This window comes from Sparus aurata, chromosome 17, assembly GCF_900880675.1.
Source record: "Sparus aurata chromosome 17, fSpaAur1.1, whole genome shotgun sequence".
Taxonomy (NCBI): domain Eukaryota; kingdom Metazoa; phylum Chordata; class Actinopteri; order Spariformes; family Sparidae; genus Sparus; species Sparus aurata.
This window is the reverse complement of record NC_044203.1, coordinates 33,864,800-33,884,057: the sequence shown is the minus strand read 5'-3', so window position 1 is coordinate 33,884,057 and position 19,258 is coordinate 33,864,800. Positions and strand designations below refer to the sequence as shown.

The window sequence follows — 19,258 nt, the reverse complement described above, 5'->3', positions numbered from 1 at the left end:
TATATATACTCTGATTATAGTAGTAAAAAAGAAGATGTAATCAGATTACAGACACATCTGGCAAAAAGGGGATTTCTTACAGGATTATAATTTCATAATAAAGAATGATATAGCAGTCTGTAACCATGTGCATGACATCACTTCAGGAGTCTCACATCACTCTGCACTATAAAATCTGCTATAATCTGATTTAATAAATGTGTTTTTAAAGGTAAACCAAAAGTAAACCAAATGTATTAAATCCTGAGAACATTTAGTGTTTTATAGATGGGTAATATGATTTTAAAGTCTATCTTTTGACAGACATGGAGTCAGTGCAGTGATTTAAACAGCCCGTTAAACCAGAACTGAGACAAACACACTAAATACATTCTGTGCAGCTACAATGAGGCTGCATATTGTGTGTATAAACTACTTTCGCTGCTCAAAATGACCTTCTAGATGCTGACATACTAACATACTAAGACATTATCAAACACAACACATGGAGCCTGTTAGCTAACTGTGCTGTACTCCGATATAGTAGTATAGTATTAACAAGTTAACATTACACAGCACGATAATGGCGTCATGCTAACGCTCTCCAACAGACACACACGTTAGCTAACATGTAAACCTGTCTGTAAAAACACGACGATAAAATGACTCAGACGTCTTTATGAGCTCGTTATAGTGTCAGTACTGGGTTCATGTGTCCTTAAGTTACCCGGTAATAAAGCAGCTGAGCCGCTGGTAACTGTTTCCCACACCTTGCAGTGCATCTCCAACAACTTTAAAGTCAGCTAGCTAACATAGCATAACATAACCACTCACTTAAACAGACCAGCAAACGTTAGCTAACCGGCTTTCATGGCGTTCTAAAGAATACATATATTTAAAGAAGTTTCATGCCGATTTTACCAAAACTACTAATGTGTTTTGAGAAAGTGACCAACGTTTAAATAAATGTGCATTATTCATGTTATAAACACTGCAGAGAAAAAACGGCCAAAATCACAATGGAGGTTTGGTGCACCGAGCATAACATAACGTCCGTGGCGGATTTAATTGATGTTGTTGGAGGATTATGTTCCAGCCGAATTTACCTCAACACCTAACAGTAAAATGAGACGTCTTCAGTTGCGTGTTTAGAGTTATTTCAGAAACATTTAAGGCAAAAACAAATCTCACCGACATGAGAGGGAGGCTGGCTCCCTTTTAACCGGCACATATGTAGAACTTATGCGGTTTACACAACGCATGTGGAGCTCACTGATAGATGAAGGAACATCACCTGGCCTTATTACCTGAGCTCAAGAAGTAATAACTGATCTGTACACCTCCCACAAAGACATAAATACACCTGTACTGAGCAGGTAACTGTACACATAAAGCAGATTCGTACAGAGCAGTTTACTGACCGTGTTCGTGTCCTCAGAGAAAGACCAGAGTGATGATCCCTCAGCATTAATAAAAGCATCTACAGTTTTGGAGGGAAATGCATTAACTTCGCGCGGGAAACGAGCGAGGCCGCCCCTTTTGGCACGCATCACCTGGATACGTCAGAAAATCTGGGGGCGTTACTTATTTTGCGTGGCTTCCGACGATCCAACCTGAGAGTCCAGTTATCATGAAATGCTGTTTAGCTCAGATGGTGGAGATACAGGTTCCCACTCATTGAGGGTTTGTCCTTGCTCTCGGTTGGAGTCCCAGCCTGGGGTCCTTGGCTGCATCTTGTATTCTGTCTTCTCAATAGAGGGTAAAGTGAAAATAAGGCAAATATCAATTTGATCAACACAGATGAACAATTGTTAATAGCTTTAAAAAGTGCAATTTTTTAATTGATATTTCATTTCTCTGGTTTTTATCTGTTATTAATCCCAAAGTAACAGAAAGTAATTAAGTTACATTACTTCGGGTGAATTCAGATAATTTGGACACCTCAGCTCAAGTGTTATTGATTTCTGTTCTGTACGTTTACCATAAAAGTAATTAAATGAAATGTAAATGATGATTTCATGGGGGTGATACTGTTTATTCTGTACTATTATTATTGTTTATTGTTAAATTGAACTGTCCTTAGGCTGCTGTGACACACAGATATCCCCGTTTGCAGGACCAATAAAGGAATTCTGATTCTGACTCAATCCCGATCCCTGGGAATTGCATGAGGAGGTCAGTGACGTAATATTCTGATCAGTCATAAATAAGAGAATGTTTCTAATATTCTATCACATTATGTTTGAGTTGGGACTGTCACATGGTTCTGACAGGAGAGCGGCCTTAATTGCACCAATAAAGGAAAGTGCATCGATTCTAATGTCCAGTAGGTGGCGCATGCTTGATACCGTCCCCCAGGTTTGACTCTCCCATTGTCAGAGAGCGCACCTGAATGCAACGTCCGTTCCGCAATGATCGGATGAACTGAGAAAACAAGTTAAAAAAATAATGTGCAAGTTACAACCATAGACATATACAGTACATCATTTCTTCATAAGCCTGTGCTTTAAGTAACAATAATACTTTTGGTTTCTAAACCTGTCCACTGGATATTTTCTAGTGTCAGGATAGGAAATAATAAAGGTTCGTGATGTGAATAATTTGTAGTAATAATTTGACGCTTTTATTTTGTAAGTAAAATCCGGTTTCAGCTCTGCGGGTTTTAGTGAACTTGAATTTATTCAAACGTTTTGAATACACGATTTTTCCTTAGTAAAGTTAGTGTTAATTAAAAACTGTTCATTGGTGAGTTTGCCAAGAGCAGGCCCAATCAAAGAACACAATTTTAAAGTAATACTCTGCGATATCTTCATAAAATCAGAATAAAAATGAGGAAAAAAAGTAAACAAAAAATTACAGTAGTAGCAATCTGCATCCTCTGTTACAATATTAACTGTAGAGGATTTTATAAAGAAGCTTTGATGTGGTGGTGCATTTATCAGAAAAAAGAAAATAACCTTTAATAATTTGATTTAAGAAATACATTTAGATTGTTGTTTTTTCCCCTCAATTGTGCCAGTGAAGTTGTTTTTTTTAGAGAAAAACAATTGGTAAACTGACAAAAGGAAATAATTCAGGTTACGCCCATTAACTACATTTCCCACAAACCCCCGCGACACGTATTTGGAGCTGGCGTCACGTGCTTCTCCAGCTTCCGGTCGAAGTGTAAATGGATACATGACACAGTTGTTTGGAGGAGAGCTATCTTTTGGAAAACCGTTAACGTCCACAAAACTACCGACGTGGGTTTGACATCGTAGCGGCTGACAGTCGGCTGTAGAGTCGGCCGCGATGGAGGCGGTCCCCCGGATGCCGATGATCTGGCTGGATCTGAAGGAGGCTGGGGAGTTCCAGTTCAGCCCGGCCGTCAGGCAGGTGAGCTGGGTGGGGAATGGAGCAACAGGGCTGAGGTCGAAAGTCAACTAAACAAGGATTACGGACGACTGGATAACCCAGTCAAGAAGCTAACGTTAGCCGCCGTCCAAACTCACAGTTACTGCCACTGTCTGTCGAGAAGAAGAGAATTTTCCAGAACGGGTAGCTGGCCAGCTAGCTAAGGTCTCATCCTGGCAAACCCCCCTTGACCACCGCCTATTGTTTGCTAACGATAGCCTCATGCTAGCTAATAATAAGCTAGCAGCTCAAGTCGAAGTTCATAATTAGCTCTCCTGTAACCGGCTAACTACTTTGAATAACAAAACAGTTGTTCGCGGTAGAGGCAGAGATACACATAGCTAAAATAACGAGCCTGGCTCCTTACGGCCCAGTCACACTGACGACATTAACATCATAATAAGTGATCTCATTGTCACATGCACCTGGCTGCAGCAAGTTCCACATCAATGTAGGATCCCTGCCAGAGGAGAAAATATCAATCAAAACAACAACAACAATCTATCAACGAACATTGAGACTGTATATTTAATCCAAAGATTAGAGTTAGCCACATCCACAGGGAAAGAGTAAAAAGGAGTAAACAAGTTGCATCTGTTAAAATATCCTTCTGATATAAGTAAAGTTGTTTTTGTTACCACATTTCCTTTTGTACAGTTCATGTACATGTGTTTACAAATGTACACAACCGTATATAAATACGTTATATACATAATTTTGGATGATGAAGATGTTTAGATGTCATGGCTCTTCATGCTGTGCTGTCAGATCTGTCCTGAGAGGAGATGTTGTTCCGTTTGTTTGGTCTTGGCTCTGACATAAAAGCTTTGTTTTGATGTTACGATGACAATCTGACATGTGGTCAGAGCTCTTCCAAGTATGATTTTAAAACACAAGTACACATAATGGATTTCTGTTCTAACTGGCATTACAACACTGTAAAGTTCATCCTATTTCCATGCTTGCGTGTCTGACATTTACAAGATTTAGGAAAATTCCAATCGCTCAAAGGCTTCTTGAGATTTACTTCACGTCGTCTTTGTCTGATGACACATTTTTCCAGCACCTTCCTGATATAGATAAATTAAAAGACCTTTGCCCTGTTGGGTCACTATAATTCCTTTCGGTAATACTCCTGTTAGATATCCTCCAATGGACTTCCTGCTTCAACACCGCCATGTAAAAATGCTAGTCATCAAGCATCGAGACTATATATTTAATCCACATGTCACTCTGTAATTAGCCACCTCCACAGCAAGAAAGGTGCACCTGTTACAGTATCTTTCTGACACAAGTAAAGTAACATATTTCCTTTTTTAAGCATTTTTTAAAGCCAGTTTTAAAGCTAGATCTCATTTTGGAACAAGTCTCACTAAAATATGACAGATTAATGTTGTGTTTTCTTATTCCTAAATTCGTGTTTCTCAGTGTGTCGTTTAGGACTACATCTAAATTAGCTACCATTCCTTCTGTTTACGGAGGACAATAGGGAGATTAGTGCACAATCAGCACAATGCCTGCCTGTCTGGTTGCTGTGTCATTGTGCGTCTTTCCAGCAGCCCTGCGACGTTCGCGCAGCCATGATTTCATTATAAACAGAAGCTGAAACTTAAGGAAAAGAATGATTATGTCTGCAGTGTAGGTCACCTCCTGACCGGACTTTAAGTAGCTTGCTGCTTATTACGATGGCTCACGGGGACTCAGAAAGTCTTGGCAAAGCATGATGGGAGTTTAAACTCTCGGCTTTTGCTCAGGGCCAAAGATTAGCTGATTGATTCGGAACTACAGTTTAAACTCTCTTGTTAAAGCCAAGGCTAACAAACACATCAGTCCAGTATAGATATTTTTTTTAAAAACATCTTAAAATATTTCATGTTTATCTGCTTTTTATCTGTGTGTCTCTTCTCCTCTAGTTCATCTTGAAGAATTATGGAGAGAATCCGGACAACTACAACGAACAGCTGAAGAAACTGGAGACGCTGCGGCAGGTGGGTACCGTGTGAAACATCTCCAGACGCAGCAGAATCAATTTCTGATCTCTGTGGCTCTGACCCGTCTGTCAGAACCCCACACCAAACACCAAAACCAGTCTAGATGGAAAAATATCACTACAGGCATTACAACTATGTACTTTTGTTTTTGGGGCGAACTGTCCATTTAAATGCGATGCTACCTGGTACTAACAGATTGTTATGTTGAGTTAGGTCGTTATAATCGTCACAGTGTGCGCACAGAACTAATGATTCTGTGGCTGCAGAGGTAGAGAACAGCTAATTAAGCACGAAAGAAACACGGTGTATTTGTTTCGCAGAGTGCGGTGAACGTGACGAGGGATTTCGAGGGATGCAGCACGCTGAGGAAGTACTTCGGCCAGCTGCACTACCTCCAGAGCCGAGTGCCCATGGGAACGAGCCAGGAAGCCTCTGTACCCATCTCATGGTAATGACACACATGCAGAGCTAAATGGAAGCAGTGCTGAGTATTCATACACACACATCCTCCTGCGATCTGGACTGTTTTTGGCCTGAATGTTACAGATCTGAAGCTAATTTTAGTGTTACTCTTGCTGCAGTTTAGTTTGTACAGGAGTGGACAAAATAATATGAACGTTTCACATAACAGTTATTTAATGATGCCCGCCTGTAAAAGCTGCTTCAGGGTCGTTTTTCATTAATGGTTTTGTTGTAGATGACTGAATTATATGATCATTTCTTCCTCTTTGTTTCCTCCAATTTTACAGAATTATGTCAAAATGATACTTAACATTGTATATTATCTTATTATTTTTTTTTGATATTGTCCTGCACTAATATGAGTGAACCTCCTACTTTATTGCAGCAACGAGAAGCTAATGGAATTAATTTAAAACCTTTTTAAAAAAAACATTTTTCAGCACATTACATGTAGTTTAGTACCAGAATGTCTCATGTTGATGCGATACAATCTTCTGAATGTATATCTCATTATATATCATACTGTTCACAAAGTCACATCAGATATATATATGTGTATACACACTCGTCCCTACTGTATTTTGGTCGTGTACTTTGTAATTCACACTTTCTTTTTTATCTTTGTTTGCGCAAAGGACTGAAATCTTCTCTGGAAAAACGGTCACCCATGACGACATCAGCTATGAGCAGGCCTGCATCCTCTACAATCTTGGTGAGTTAAGTCATGTTGAGCAATTTAGAGTCAGAGACCAACTCATTTACTTGTGCAGAAACCTTGTAGAAAGACTGACTGATAAAATGAGACCGTTCAGAGTCGGACTATGACATTTTTTGGGTGTTAAAAGAAAAAAAATGTTTCTTAAACAAGTAAGCTTGTCGCTCACAGGAATACTGCAGAGAAGTGTAGATCATAGTCAAGCTGTATGCCACACTGGCCAGTGCTTTCTAAATGTGCAAAGCAGACTGAAGATTTCTGGCACAAGTTCTCCTTCCAAGGTGAATGGAGAAGGGAAGAAGACTGAAGAGGGTGAAACGCCTGCAGCACATTTACAGACAGAGTTATTCTTTGTACGAGCAGTTCTGCTGGATTTCTGACTTCCTCTCTATGTGAAAAGCAAAAACCTGCTCACCTCACTGAACCTGTCGTTGGTTTCTCCGTAGGGGCCTTGCACTCTATGTTGGGGGCCATGGATAACAGGGTGTCCGAGGAGGTAAGACACAGTGACACACACACACACAGAACAATCGTAAACATGTACGCACACACAATCCCACTGACCCTCGGCTCTGCGTCCAGGGGATGAAGGTGTCGTGCACACACTTCCAGTGCTCGGCGGGGGCTTTCTCCTACCTGAGGGACCATTTCAGCCACAACTTCAGCGTCGACATGAGCCACCAGATCCTTAATCTCAACATCAACCTCATGCTGGTAGGTCACACACATGAAAATACATAAAAACACAGACACACACACATGTAGAAAAATGTCTCATCAGCTTGTGTGTTCCTCTCAGGGTCAGGCTCAGGAGTGTCTCCTGGAGAAATCCATGCTGGACAACCGGAAGAGTTTTCTTGTTGCTCGCATCAGCGCTCAGGTTAACATCCTCCTATTGATTATTACTTATATTTAACTGTATCATAACAATCAATAATTCAAATATTAAAGGTTGATGACTGGCTGTGGTGCTGCAGGTGGTGGATTACTACAAAGAGGCCTGCAGGGCTCTGGAGAACTCCGAGACGGCGTCTATGCTGGGGAAGATTCAGAAAGACTGGAAGAAACTGGTTCAGATGAAGATCTACTACTTTGCTGCTATTGCACATGTGAGTGTACTAAGAAGGAGTGAGAGTGATTATAGGTGTGTGTGGTGGGGATAACATAATGCCTGTATGAACATGCAGTCGTGTTGACAGTTGATTACTCAGTGTGTGTCTGTTATTTTTTTCTCTTTACAGCTTCACATGGGAAAACAGGCCGAGGAGCAGCAGAAGTACGGAGAGCGGGTAGGACCAGATTTCACAGTTGTTGCAGAATGTAGAGTTTTCTTCCCACCCACTGTCAGAGTGCTGTGCAGGATTCATCAATTAATTTTAATGTTGTAAAATGGTAAAAACTGAGAGAAAGCTCTACGTTTTTATGGCAGTTGTCTGAATAAAATATCAATAAATCCAGGATTGCTTTTAGAAGCCAATGTATAATAACATCTCTCAGTCTGCTCAAACATGAAGTGAATCATAAAGCATTTTGAAATGTCTCTACCTCATATAGCCATTTAACAAAAAGAAGAGCTGAAGCTGATGGGAGTGTCATAGTTCTGCATTTAGTCATAACACAAAGTCTTGTCTTATTCATTCAACTCCCTTTTAAAGTGGCCAAAACTGAACCACTTTAAATCTAAAACCTAACATGATAAACGCAGTGGAACGCGGTATGTTGGCAGCTCTAATTTACCTCATAGACTCAATTCAGGGAGAAAATGACATTAGCTTGTTCAACCTCCTGCCCGGCGAACAGCAGACACAAGAGGTTGCTGATATAGAAGTAAAAGGCCTGTTGTGATTTCTGAAGAGCTCGAACTCTTCAGTGTTTCAGGGTCATTGTAACAATTAATATCTTTTGACAGATTTTTTTTTTTTGCTTTAGTTTTTACGTAAAAGATGGATTCACGTCAGATGTTTTGGGTCATACTACTGACAAAAACCTCTGTTGCAGTCATAGTAAGCTGTGTTTTCTTCTGCTAAATGTCTCAAATATTGTAATTCTTACTGCTGCTAACTTTAATGTTCTCTTTCCTAACAGTTGGCGTATCTGCAGAGCTCTTTGGACAAGCTAAGTGAAGCCATCAAGCTGGCCAAGGTAGACGCATAATATTATCATTTAAGTGTCACTGTAACCTGTCCTGCTGTGTGCTCACATGGTTTGACAATATCAAACTATCCTTGTCTTGTCTTGGATCAACCAGGGTCAACCTGACAGTGTGCAAGAGGCGTTGAGATTCACCATGGACGTTATCGGGGGAAAGTGAGTAATTGGTTCTTGTGCCACCGTTTTGATATATTCATGTGGTTTCACCGCTTTATTACTTTTGATCAAACTCTGTTTTAGCAATATGTTAAATGTTGTCTTTAAACTTTCACCTTCAGGTTTAATTCAGCCAAAAAGGACAACGACTTCATCTACCATGAGACGGTTCCTTCTCTGGAGACTCTGGCCTCAGTGAAAGGTAACAGGAAGAAGCTGCAGCGTGTTCAGTGTGCTGGATTCGCTCAGTGCCTTTATCACTGTGTGCACGCAAAGCTGCATTTGCATATAGATGGATTTTGTTACATGTATATCTGCAGAGTGATACGAATAACCTGTTTCGTGTCATTCACTGTGTTTAACTGGTTGTGTCAGTTTATGATGACATCCTGTTGAACTTTATATTTATTGTGTGCCTGGTGTGACTTGGATGCAGTTTTTGTTTATCAGGGCCGTCCTGCTCTGTCTTCAGCTGTGGCCACATTTATGTATTTGCAGCCACAGTTAATAAACAATAATACCAGTCAAATCTCAGATTAGTGAGTTAATCGGTTTGGTAACAGGTTTTATAATTTGGTAGTATTCAATTCTGGGTTAGGTCCTTTTTGAGGTCATATTTGTCTTCATTTTGGAATGGGATTTAGAATAAATTAAAAAAAAAATTCAGTATAGGAAGATTTATTTGCATCAATGACTAATCCACCAATTATTTGATATATGAATTGTGCTAAGTGAAAATTATGACAAATGCCCGTTGCAATTTCAACCCCAGTTAATATAATCAGATTACTTGTTTTGTCCGAAAAAAGTCGAAATCCCCTCAAAATTCAGTGTAATACAATAGAGCTGCAACAATTAATCGATAAGGTGTCACAATTGAATAATTTCCACCTACTTTGATTATCAAGTTACTCTTTGAGTAATTATTTAAGAGAAAAAAGTAAAAATTCTCTGATCCTAGCTTGTTAAATGTGAATATTTTCGTTTTTCTTTACACAGTAAACACAATATCTCTGGGTTGCGTCTCTTTTGATTTTGATCTTTCCTCTCCTGTAGATCTTATATTCATAAAATCAAGCTTATGTGTTTCTATCCCAGTAAAACCAGCTCCTCTCTGCCCTTAAAGGTGCCCCACTGGTGAAAGCTCTACCAGTGAACCCCACAGACCCCAGTGTTACTGGACCAGACCTGTTTGCCAAGTTGGTGCCAATGGCTGCACATGAGGCTTCTTCACTGTACAGGTAGGCATCTTCAGTGGAAGTTCACATTACAAAAGGAGAGAAAAGTAGCATGTTAAGTCATGCTTTCATGCATCAGGGTTCCCAAGGGTCCTTGAAATCCTTTAAGGTTTGTGAATTTGAGGGGAAAAACAAAGGCGTTGACATTTTTTGAAAATGGACATAAACATCCCTGGTTCATTGAAAAGGCTTGTATTTAGATGTTTTGTGCGAGAGTATTAAATAGATTTTTTTATTTCTCAAATACATTTTTTTAAGTTACAGTTTGTAAATAAAGGCTTGTGTGTCCTGTACTCTAACACAGCACACATCCAAGCCTTTGATTGTTGTCTGTGAGCTGCTAGTTCTCATTATGAAAAATGTCAGTGTTGTAACAGAAATAAGCCTTTAAATTTGAGAGAAATGTGCCTGGAAAGTGCTTGAAAAGCCATTGAATTGGATGATCAAGAAGGTGTGGGAATCCTTATACTTTGTTTTCACGTCTGTATTTATGCTTATGTTTTTTTCAGTGAGGAGAAAGCCAAACTGCTGAGGGACATCATGGTCAAGATTGAGAGCAAGAATGAAACACTAGAGTGAGTACACAGGTCTGTGTGAGTGCAAAAATATTAGCTAAAGAAAATGTTCAGGATCGAGCAAAAAAATGCACATGTATGTTAATGTGTAATATGTGCAGTCAACTCTATAATATGATTGAGTAACTCCTTGTGTGCAATGTTTATATATACTCAATTCAAACTAAATCACAAGACCCCATCGTCCTTAAATAGATTCAATTAAATAAAAGTAATAGAAATGAACTGAAAGGCCACTGCGAGCTGACTGGTCTTGTCTCTTCCTGCAGGCAGTTCATGGACTCTCTGGGCTTGGAGCCGGAGTCTGTGGACAACCTGGACATGTACAGCCACATCCCTCCGGTCCTGATGGAGAAGTGTGCTGCTCTCAGTGTCCGACCGGACACCGTCAAGAGCCTCATCCAGTCTATGCAGGGTCAGTGGCAACACACACACACACACGCGCGCACACACACGCATGATTCTGAGAATTAATTTAACGTCACATCTTTTATGACAATAACATGAATCTTAAGAATACTTCCATGTGGTAATAATGTTTACATGTCTGTTAATTTTAACTAAGAAGAATATAATGCATGCATGTTTCATTGTTGGTGATGAGCCTGAGATACAGATAACATTTAATTTCACAAAACTAAAACCAGTTTCAAACATTGTATGAACCCAAATGAACTCCTCTTGCAGCTTTTTAGATGTGTTAGTGAGTTCCTTCATGTCTACACACATACTGTGCACAGTTTCTTTCCCAGACAAGTTTTGTTTTTTTGTTTAACTTTTATGTTTGTTTGGCACCTCACTGTGTGCTTCAGTGTAAATAATGCATGTCACATCGTTCCTTGGTTCTGAAGGGCTGTCGGGTGTCTTCACTGACGTGGAGTCGTCACTGAGAGAGATCAGAGACGTGCTGGAGGCAGACGAGGCTGGCGAGCGATCCCTCCTGGAGGCCGGCGGCCCTGCTGCAGGCGAGCTGCACACAGCGGCGCAGGCCCAGGCTCTGGCGGAGATCCGCCGGGACCTGGAGAAGTACATGGAGGCCCATGAGAAAGCAAGTTTCACCAACACGGAGCTCCACCGGGCCATGAACCTTCACATCAGCAACCTTCGTCTGCTCGGGGGGCCACTGGAAAGCTTGAAAGAGGCCCTGCCCCGGCCCCAACTCAATGAAGGTGAGAGTTTGTTTCATGGTGAGGGTTTGTGTACATAAGAAGAAAAAATATGACATCGTCAAACGTCTTGTTTTGTCCACAACTTAATGATATTCTGTTTATTGTCAGAGGGGAAAAACACAAAAAATATTCACATTTATGGAGTTGTTTCTAAAAACAATAAAAATGTGACTGATTTGTGAATGTAACTCTGTGTGTTTATATGTATGTAGAGGAGGTAGCAGGGCTGCAGTGTATGAAGCGGATACTGGGGAAAGTGCAGGAAATGAGGGAACAGAGAGGCTCTTTGGAAAAACAGCTCCGCGACCTCATCCAGCAGGATGACATCACCTCCACCCTCGTCACCACAGAGAGGGCAGACATGAAGGTATGTGGCTGAAGTATAATACAGAGGCTTTATTGAACTCTAGTTAGCACAAACCATATCATTTCAGCATTAAATGAGACCTTTGACCAACCTGTGTCCTTCCAGCATATATTTGAGGAACAGCTGAAGAAGTACGAGCAGGTGAAGGTGTATATTGACCAGAACCTAGCAGCTCAGGAGAACATCCTGAAGGCTCTGACTGAGGCTAATGTCCAGTATGCCTCAGTACGCAAGGGCCTGAGCCAGACTGAGCAGCAGTGGAACGGCACTGTGCAGGGACTGGTGGGCTCGTACGAAGCTTACGAGGACTTAATGAAGAAGTCACAGGAGGGGAAGGAGTTCTACGAGGACCTGGAGGCCAAAGCATCGCGTCTGCTGGAGAGAGCGAAGACCCTTTGTCAGACGAGGGCTGAAGAGAGGAAGCCTGTCCTAGAAAAGTAAGGCCGACATTGAAACAGTGATGTGTTGATGTTATCAGAAATGAGACTTTTGAAGGTTAGAAATCTGAAATACAACAAATGTTGAATTTTGAGTTTCAGTACATTACTGTGACTATGAGGCGCTGAACTTTGGTTCATATGTTTGGACCTTTAGCATTTTTTCAGCCTGTTGCTATTTGGAGTGTTCACCGATTGTGTCATTATTCTATAGCCATTACATTGTGCAGTCAACATCCACAACATAAGGACAATTAAAACAAAAAACCTTAAAATCTGCTCTCTGTTGTTTGTCTCCTCAGAGAGACCCAGAAGAAGCCCCCAGCACGGCCTACAGCAGCTAAACCCTCCTTGAAGCCAAAAGCATCAGATGTCGACTCTGCCTGCTCTAGCCTGGATGACCCAGAGTTGGCTCAGCTTAGTGCAGCAATCTTGGCCTTGGGGGGAGACCTACCGGAGGAACTCCGCAGCCTACCCCCTGACATTTCTTCCTTCCCCACCTCCGCAGCTCATTTGCCAGGCCCTGAAGCCTTCATCCCGCCTACTGCAAACCTGGGTGGCAGCAGCTCCCTGCCTTGGCCTGGTGCTCAAGCTGCTGGTCTTCCTCGTTTCCCTGCCAACCTTCCCCCACCAGAGCTCCTGGCAAGGATAGCTCAGTTTCCTATGTCTGGGGGTCTTGGAGCTCACGGACCTCTGCCGCGGGGACCACTCCCTCAAATGCCTCCACAGATGCCTCCACAAATGCCAAACCAGGCAGCTGTGCCAGGTTATAGACCACCCCCTCCTCATGCCCCCCAACCTAGGCCTGTCGCCCCTGCCCCAGTCCGGCCCTCGACCACCACTGTGGATAGCATCCAGGCCCCTATCCCCAGCTACACCCCAACACCACACCACCCAGTCCCTCCTGCAGCCTCAACTGGCTACACTCTACCACAGATGGGGGCATACCCCCATTTCATGCCCCAACAAGGAATGCCCATTCATGGCCCGGCACAAACACCTGCATCCCAACCACAGCAGCAGAAACCGCAGCAGTATCCTCAGCCCATTGGGCAACCACTGCCTCAGGGATACCAGCCTGGACCGAGGGCTGTTGGCCCTCACCCTCCTCTCCAGACCCAACAGGCCTATCCACATGGATACATGCCCCCTCAGCCTGGTGTTCCTCCCCAGTACCAGCAGGCGTTCCCAGGCCAGCTGCAACCACACCAACAAAATGGCTATCAGCACCGGCCTCAGATACCCCAAGGCTACCAGCCTCCACAGGGCTACGTACCCCAGCAGCACCCTCAGATGATGCCAGGCTCCATGGCGAGACCACCACAAACTGTACATCCACAAATGCCCCCGACCTCTCAGCCAGCGCCTCCTGCATCTCAACCCTACATGCCCCATCCCAACCAACAAATGCCCCATCCTAACCAACAAATGCCCCCTCGACTTCCTCACCAACACATGTTGCCCCCTCAGCAACAAATCTCAATGCCTCCTAATGCTCAGCAGCTTCCGCCCCACCCACACATGCAGATGCCAGGTGGACCCAGAGCACAAATGCCCCCTACAAGTCAGCCAATGCCTCCAGGCTCACAGAACTACATGCCTCCCACCAGCCACCCCATCCACCCAACCCTGCACCCACAGATGCCTCCTGCCTCACAACCTCACATGGTCCCAGGTCCTCAGGTCCACTTGCCAAGGGGTCCTATGCCACAGATGCCCCCCAGTGCACTACACCCCCATCCTGGACAGCCTCCTCTACCAAATATGCCCCAGCAGCCCATGCAGATGCCCAGCCAACCCCAAGCTCAGCCCCCTCACTCTGGTGGATTGTGCTACCCTGGAGGGGCTCCGATGATGCCTCAGCAGCCGCTGGCACCCCAGCCTGCAGCTCCCCAACAACCTCAGGCTCCTCTCCCCATGACCCATCAACAGCCCCCCACTATGTACCCTTCAGCTCCAGGAGCTAATGTTCCTCCAAGTGCCCCACAGCAGCCCGCCGCCATTGGCCCACATGGTCCACTCGTTCCCCCTGCTCAGCACATAGTCCAACCCTCTCCTGGACCTCCTTCAGTGGCTCAACCACCCAACGCTGTCCCTCCTTCCCCTTCGCCTTCCCCCTCCCCATCTCCCTCTCCAGGTCCTTCCTCTTTGGGTCTGAACCCTCAGCAAAGACCTACACCAACCCCAACCCCTGGCGGCACAGCTCCACCCACTCTTCCCTCTCCCTCTGCTGTCTCTCCCTCCACGTCGCTGTTTCAGCGCCAGAACTCGAGCACAGATGACCTCCTCTCTTCCAGCCCTGAGAGCCAACCTGGTGGCACCACAGCCCCCACCAATGTCCTCCAACCCACTAAAGCTGACCCACAGGATGGGGAGCGTCGGAAGAAGAGCTCGCAGGCAGTTCTCCTGATCCAGGGTGATCCCTACCAAGCTCCAGAGCGTGTTGCCCGTCTTCACGGTCAATTGGAACGTTATAGAGCCCAGGTAGATTCCCTGGAGCACCCGTCAGAGAGCGAGGGTGGGCTGTCTGTTCTGGACGCCCGCTGGAAAGAGCTTCAGGACCAGCAGGAGAAGGACGCTCGCCAGCTCTCGATTGCCATAGCCCGCTGCTACACCATGAAGAACCGTCACCAGGATGTCATGCCCTATGACCTCAACCGCGTGGTGTTGCAGTCAGGCAAAGACGACTACATCAACGCCAGCTATGTGGAGGACTTGTCACCATACTGCCCACGCCTTATTGCCACACAGGCGCCACTCACCGGCACAGCTGCAGACTTCTGGCTGATGGTGTACGAGCAGAAGGTGTCACTGATAGTCATGCTGGTTTCAGAGCAGGAGCTGGAAAAGGTATTAAGTTCTTTTTCCTCTTGATTTTTTTCATGGAAGTGATTAAAACACCAAAAATTCAAATGTGTTGATATATACATTTAACCTTTGAAACTGTTTTTAAGGAAGCTTAACAGTTTTTCAAAACAAAAAAAGGTTTTCAGTCAGGTAACACGACCAGCCTTCATGTTTATTGTTTCAGTGAAAAGAACTTAAAGATAGTCAGCTAGTCTTTGTAGAAAAGATGTTTTTCATTTTTCAAGGATGTATTTAATTTAAAGCCCCCTTTTTGGCAACAGCTCAGATCTCCTCTCTAAATGTCATTACCTCACCTATTCTGTTGCACCAACTGTGTTTTTAACTTTGACCTCTTAATCTCTCAGGGAAAGGTTGTGCGCTACTTCCCAACAGAGCGCGGCCAGCCGCTCTCTCAGGGACCAATCACACTCAGCCTAACCACACAGAAGACCACGCCGACTCACGTGGAGCGCATGATCAGTCTGCAGTACCGCGACCAAAGCCTGAAACGCACTGTTGTCCATCTCCAGTTCACCTCCTGGCCGGAGCTGTGAGTCTCTTCTTTTTTTTTAAATACACATGTTGAGATGTATTATTAGAACCTTTATTTGATGAGGTAATGTCATTTAAGTGTGTTTCAGTCTGAGGACTCATGATTTCTTCGTATCTCTTCAGGGGTCTTCCTGACAGCAAGAGCAACCTGCTACGCTACATCCAGGAGGTTCATGGACACTACCTCCACCAGAGGCCCTTACACACACCTGTCGTGGTGCACTGCAGGTGAGTGTGTGCTGAAATCTTTCACAGTATAAATCCAAGTAGTTTGGTTTTTGTTTTTTTTGTAAGCTGTTTTGTCATTAGACTTCATGAGGGGTGGGTTGGTAGTTGTTGTTTGAGTAGTGTTTGGTGTTTATTTTTTTTAACATCCCGAATACCTGAAAACCAGTGTTTAATTGAGATACATGCAGATAAAGAAAATACACAGTCCATCAGTGGATATCATTCCTCTCTGCAGTCATTTTAACGTTTTTTAGCGTTGTTAATCAGTCTGTTTCCTGTCGTCTCAGCTCGGGTGTGGGACGCACCGGCGCCTTCTGTCTGCTGTACGCGGCACTGCAGGAGCTGGAGGCAGGAAACGGGATCCCAGACCTTCCACTGCTGGTGAAGAAGATGAGACAACAGAGGAAGAACATGCTGCAGGAGAAGGTCAGACACATCTCAAGTGTTTAACTTTTGAGGACTTCATTAGCCAAATGTTATTCAACGTGACATCAAGCACTCCTTGATCATAAATTACTTTCTTGATGCTGATAGCTGATACAAAGGTTTTTAATCATTGCTGCTCACAAAAGTTCCAGTTAATCACTTCCTTTATGCTTACAAGGTTTCTTTTGAATTTTTCTGCACTGCACTGAACAGCAGTTTTAGAAAAAGTGATGTCCTGGATAACTGTTAATAAGGTGACTGCAGTGTCTGCTGTAGCTCCACTTTATGATTTGTGCTGATGGTAATGGTGCATGGTCAGATACGTTTTACACATAAAAAGGTTTCTATTTAATATTCTCTTTTGTGCCTCCAGCTCCACCTGAAGTTCTGCTATGAAGCGGTGTTGAAGCACGCTGAGCAGGTCCTTCAGAGACACGGCATCACCACCGCCACCTGCAGCAAGAGCACCAACTCTGCAGCCACAAAGGTACTTTGACAGTCTGAAAACACCTTTCAAGTGCACCAGATAGTAGAATGGTTGAATTTGCTTTCAGGTTACATAAAAAAAAATTCTTGAGAAATTTTATTTTTCTCTTGGTTTCAAACATGGCAAAACATTTATGAGAATTGTATTTTCACACGTGAAAGGACTATTTTTTTTTTTCCTGGAAATTGTTTTTTTTTTTATTAATTTTTCTTCTGTAAGATGTTTTTCCTCATGTCAGGATTATTCTTTCGATTCAGTCAGTTTCACACATGAAAAGGAAATCTGTGAAAAATGGAAATATAGCTCAATTTAATGCGTGAAAAAATGTCAGTTGTCAGTTTCACACACACAAAAAAAAATCCACTCATAACACAAAACCTTTATTTCCGTCAGTTCTTAAGTCAGAAATAAGAGAAAACAGTTAATAGTTACATTATTTAGTCATATTTTAGTCAAAATGTTTGCTGTCAGAAGGAGTATTGTTCCCTGGTAGTTCCAATCATTTTATTATTGTTTTAATGTTTCATTTTCTTAAATCTTGCATGCCTGATTGTTCTGAAGGAATTCTACGAGTTCTGGTCAGATGAGGTACTTTTTCATTTCAGTAGAGCTTCGCAGCAGCAGCAGCAGTAGTTAGAGACACTCTATCCTCAGTGTTTCTTCCTTAACTTGTCTCTCTTTCTCCCTGCAGCCTTACCTGAGACAGGAGTCCCAGCAAGACATCGTCCTCGGTGGCGACATGCCTATCAGCTCCATCCAAGCCACCATCGCCAAGCTCAGTATCCGGCCGCCCAGCGCCACAGACCCATCCATGGAGGCCCAGTTTGGCCTGGAGGATCAGGTTGGCGGCATCTTACCCGACCTGGACTCGCTTGGTGACGTCCAGACGCTTCAGTACCCCGGCACCACCACAGAGCCCCAGCCGCCCTCCTCTTTCAGCCCGCCTCTCACCTCCCCTACCCACTCTCCTCCTCCACCCAACGGCCTGGATGCTCTCTCGCCTTGCACGCCGCCGGCAGACAACCACCAGCCCGTTCCAGAGGCGGAGCCGCCCAGCATCAGCCCGCCTCCTGCGTCCTCCGCTCCGGCTCCTTCGTCCCTGGAGCTGCTGGCCGCGCTGACGCCCGAGGCCTTCTCCATGGAGGGAGGGGGGAAGGGCAAGCAGCGGGTGACCAAGCAGAGCTTCTTGCAGCCGGCGGAGGGTCAGGGTCTCCACGGGACTCGAGGGGAGGAAGGTGACGACCCGCTCAGTAGCCTGGACCCCCTCTGGAGCCTCAACAAGCAGTGAGAGTCACACATATCGCTGCCTTTCTCTCACTTTACCACCAGGCGTCAGCGAAGGCCTGTAGCTCTTTCTAATCCTGCTTTTAAGAAGAAAACAGACTGAATCCTGAGTGTGGGACATTTTAGCGGTGTTGATTACCAAGACGTGCCTGGTGGCAGACGGTAGGGGGTTCAGCTTTAGGAGCATCTCCATTGTTTTAGGGGCGTGATGCCCGAAACACAAACGCGCACTCGCTTCTCTCTCTCTCCATCACTGGTGGCTTCTGGGACCAGATCACTATGCACTCGTCTGTATTCCTTTGATTCCTTCTGTCGCTCTTTGCTGCTTTTCTTTCTACGTCTGTGATGGATTGATGGATGTTCGACACTTCAAACAGCACCAGATCTGGGCCTAAAAGGAAAAGAATTTAATCCCAGCATGCACTCCACTTTCATGGTCCACCCCCTGCACGAGGCATCACAGGGGGGGGTGATGGTGTTCGGCTGCTCCGCGATCGTTTTAATGACTGGATGAACGGATGCATGGAGACACGGGCTGGACGGAGGAGCCGGGTGGAGCCATTTTTGAAAAAGACACAAACCCCCCCTTCAACTCAATCAGTGCGTATAGCTCAGTCGTCATGGCAACACGGAGCAGCATACAAATCAGCACGTCTTAACAAGTTGATTATTTTTCTTCATCTGTAACACTGTAAATATCTTAAATAAAAATTAGACTATTCCAAAAAAGTCCTTCTGGAAATCGTCTCACTAACCATTCATCACTGTACAAATATCAAATAAATCCAGTAGACGGACAAC

General features: G+C 44.0%; 1 protein-coding gene across 1 annotated transcript; it reads left to right on the top strand.

Moving 5' to 3' along the window:
* The first annotated feature begins 3,270 nt into the window (after nucleotides 1-3,270).
* On the top strand, nucleotides 3,271-19,257 carry ptpn23a (protein tyrosine phosphatase, non-receptor type 23, a). The gene is made up of 24 exons (XM_030392691.1): nucleotides 3,271-3,354; nucleotides 5,286-5,360; nucleotides 5,684-5,811; nucleotides 6,461-6,537; nucleotides 6,987-7,036; nucleotides 7,123-7,254; nucleotides 7,340-7,420; nucleotides 7,518-7,649; nucleotides 7,782-7,829; nucleotides 8,626-8,682; nucleotides 8,789-8,847; nucleotides 8,970-9,049; nucleotides 9,974-10,088; nucleotides 10,595-10,660; nucleotides 10,930-11,075; nucleotides 11,512-11,829; nucleotides 12,042-12,196; nucleotides 12,302-12,633; nucleotides 12,936-15,483; nucleotides 15,846-16,030; nucleotides 16,156-16,260; nucleotides 16,548-16,686; nucleotides 17,060-17,173; nucleotides 17,865-19,257. Exons 1-24 carry the CDS (start codon nucleotides 3,271-3,273, stop codon nucleotides 18,459-18,461), a joined length of 5,823 nt encoding a protein of 1,940 aa, XP_030248551.1. The 3' UTR covers nucleotides 18,462-19,257.
* The last annotated feature ends 1 nt before the right edge of the window (nucleotide 19,258 follows it).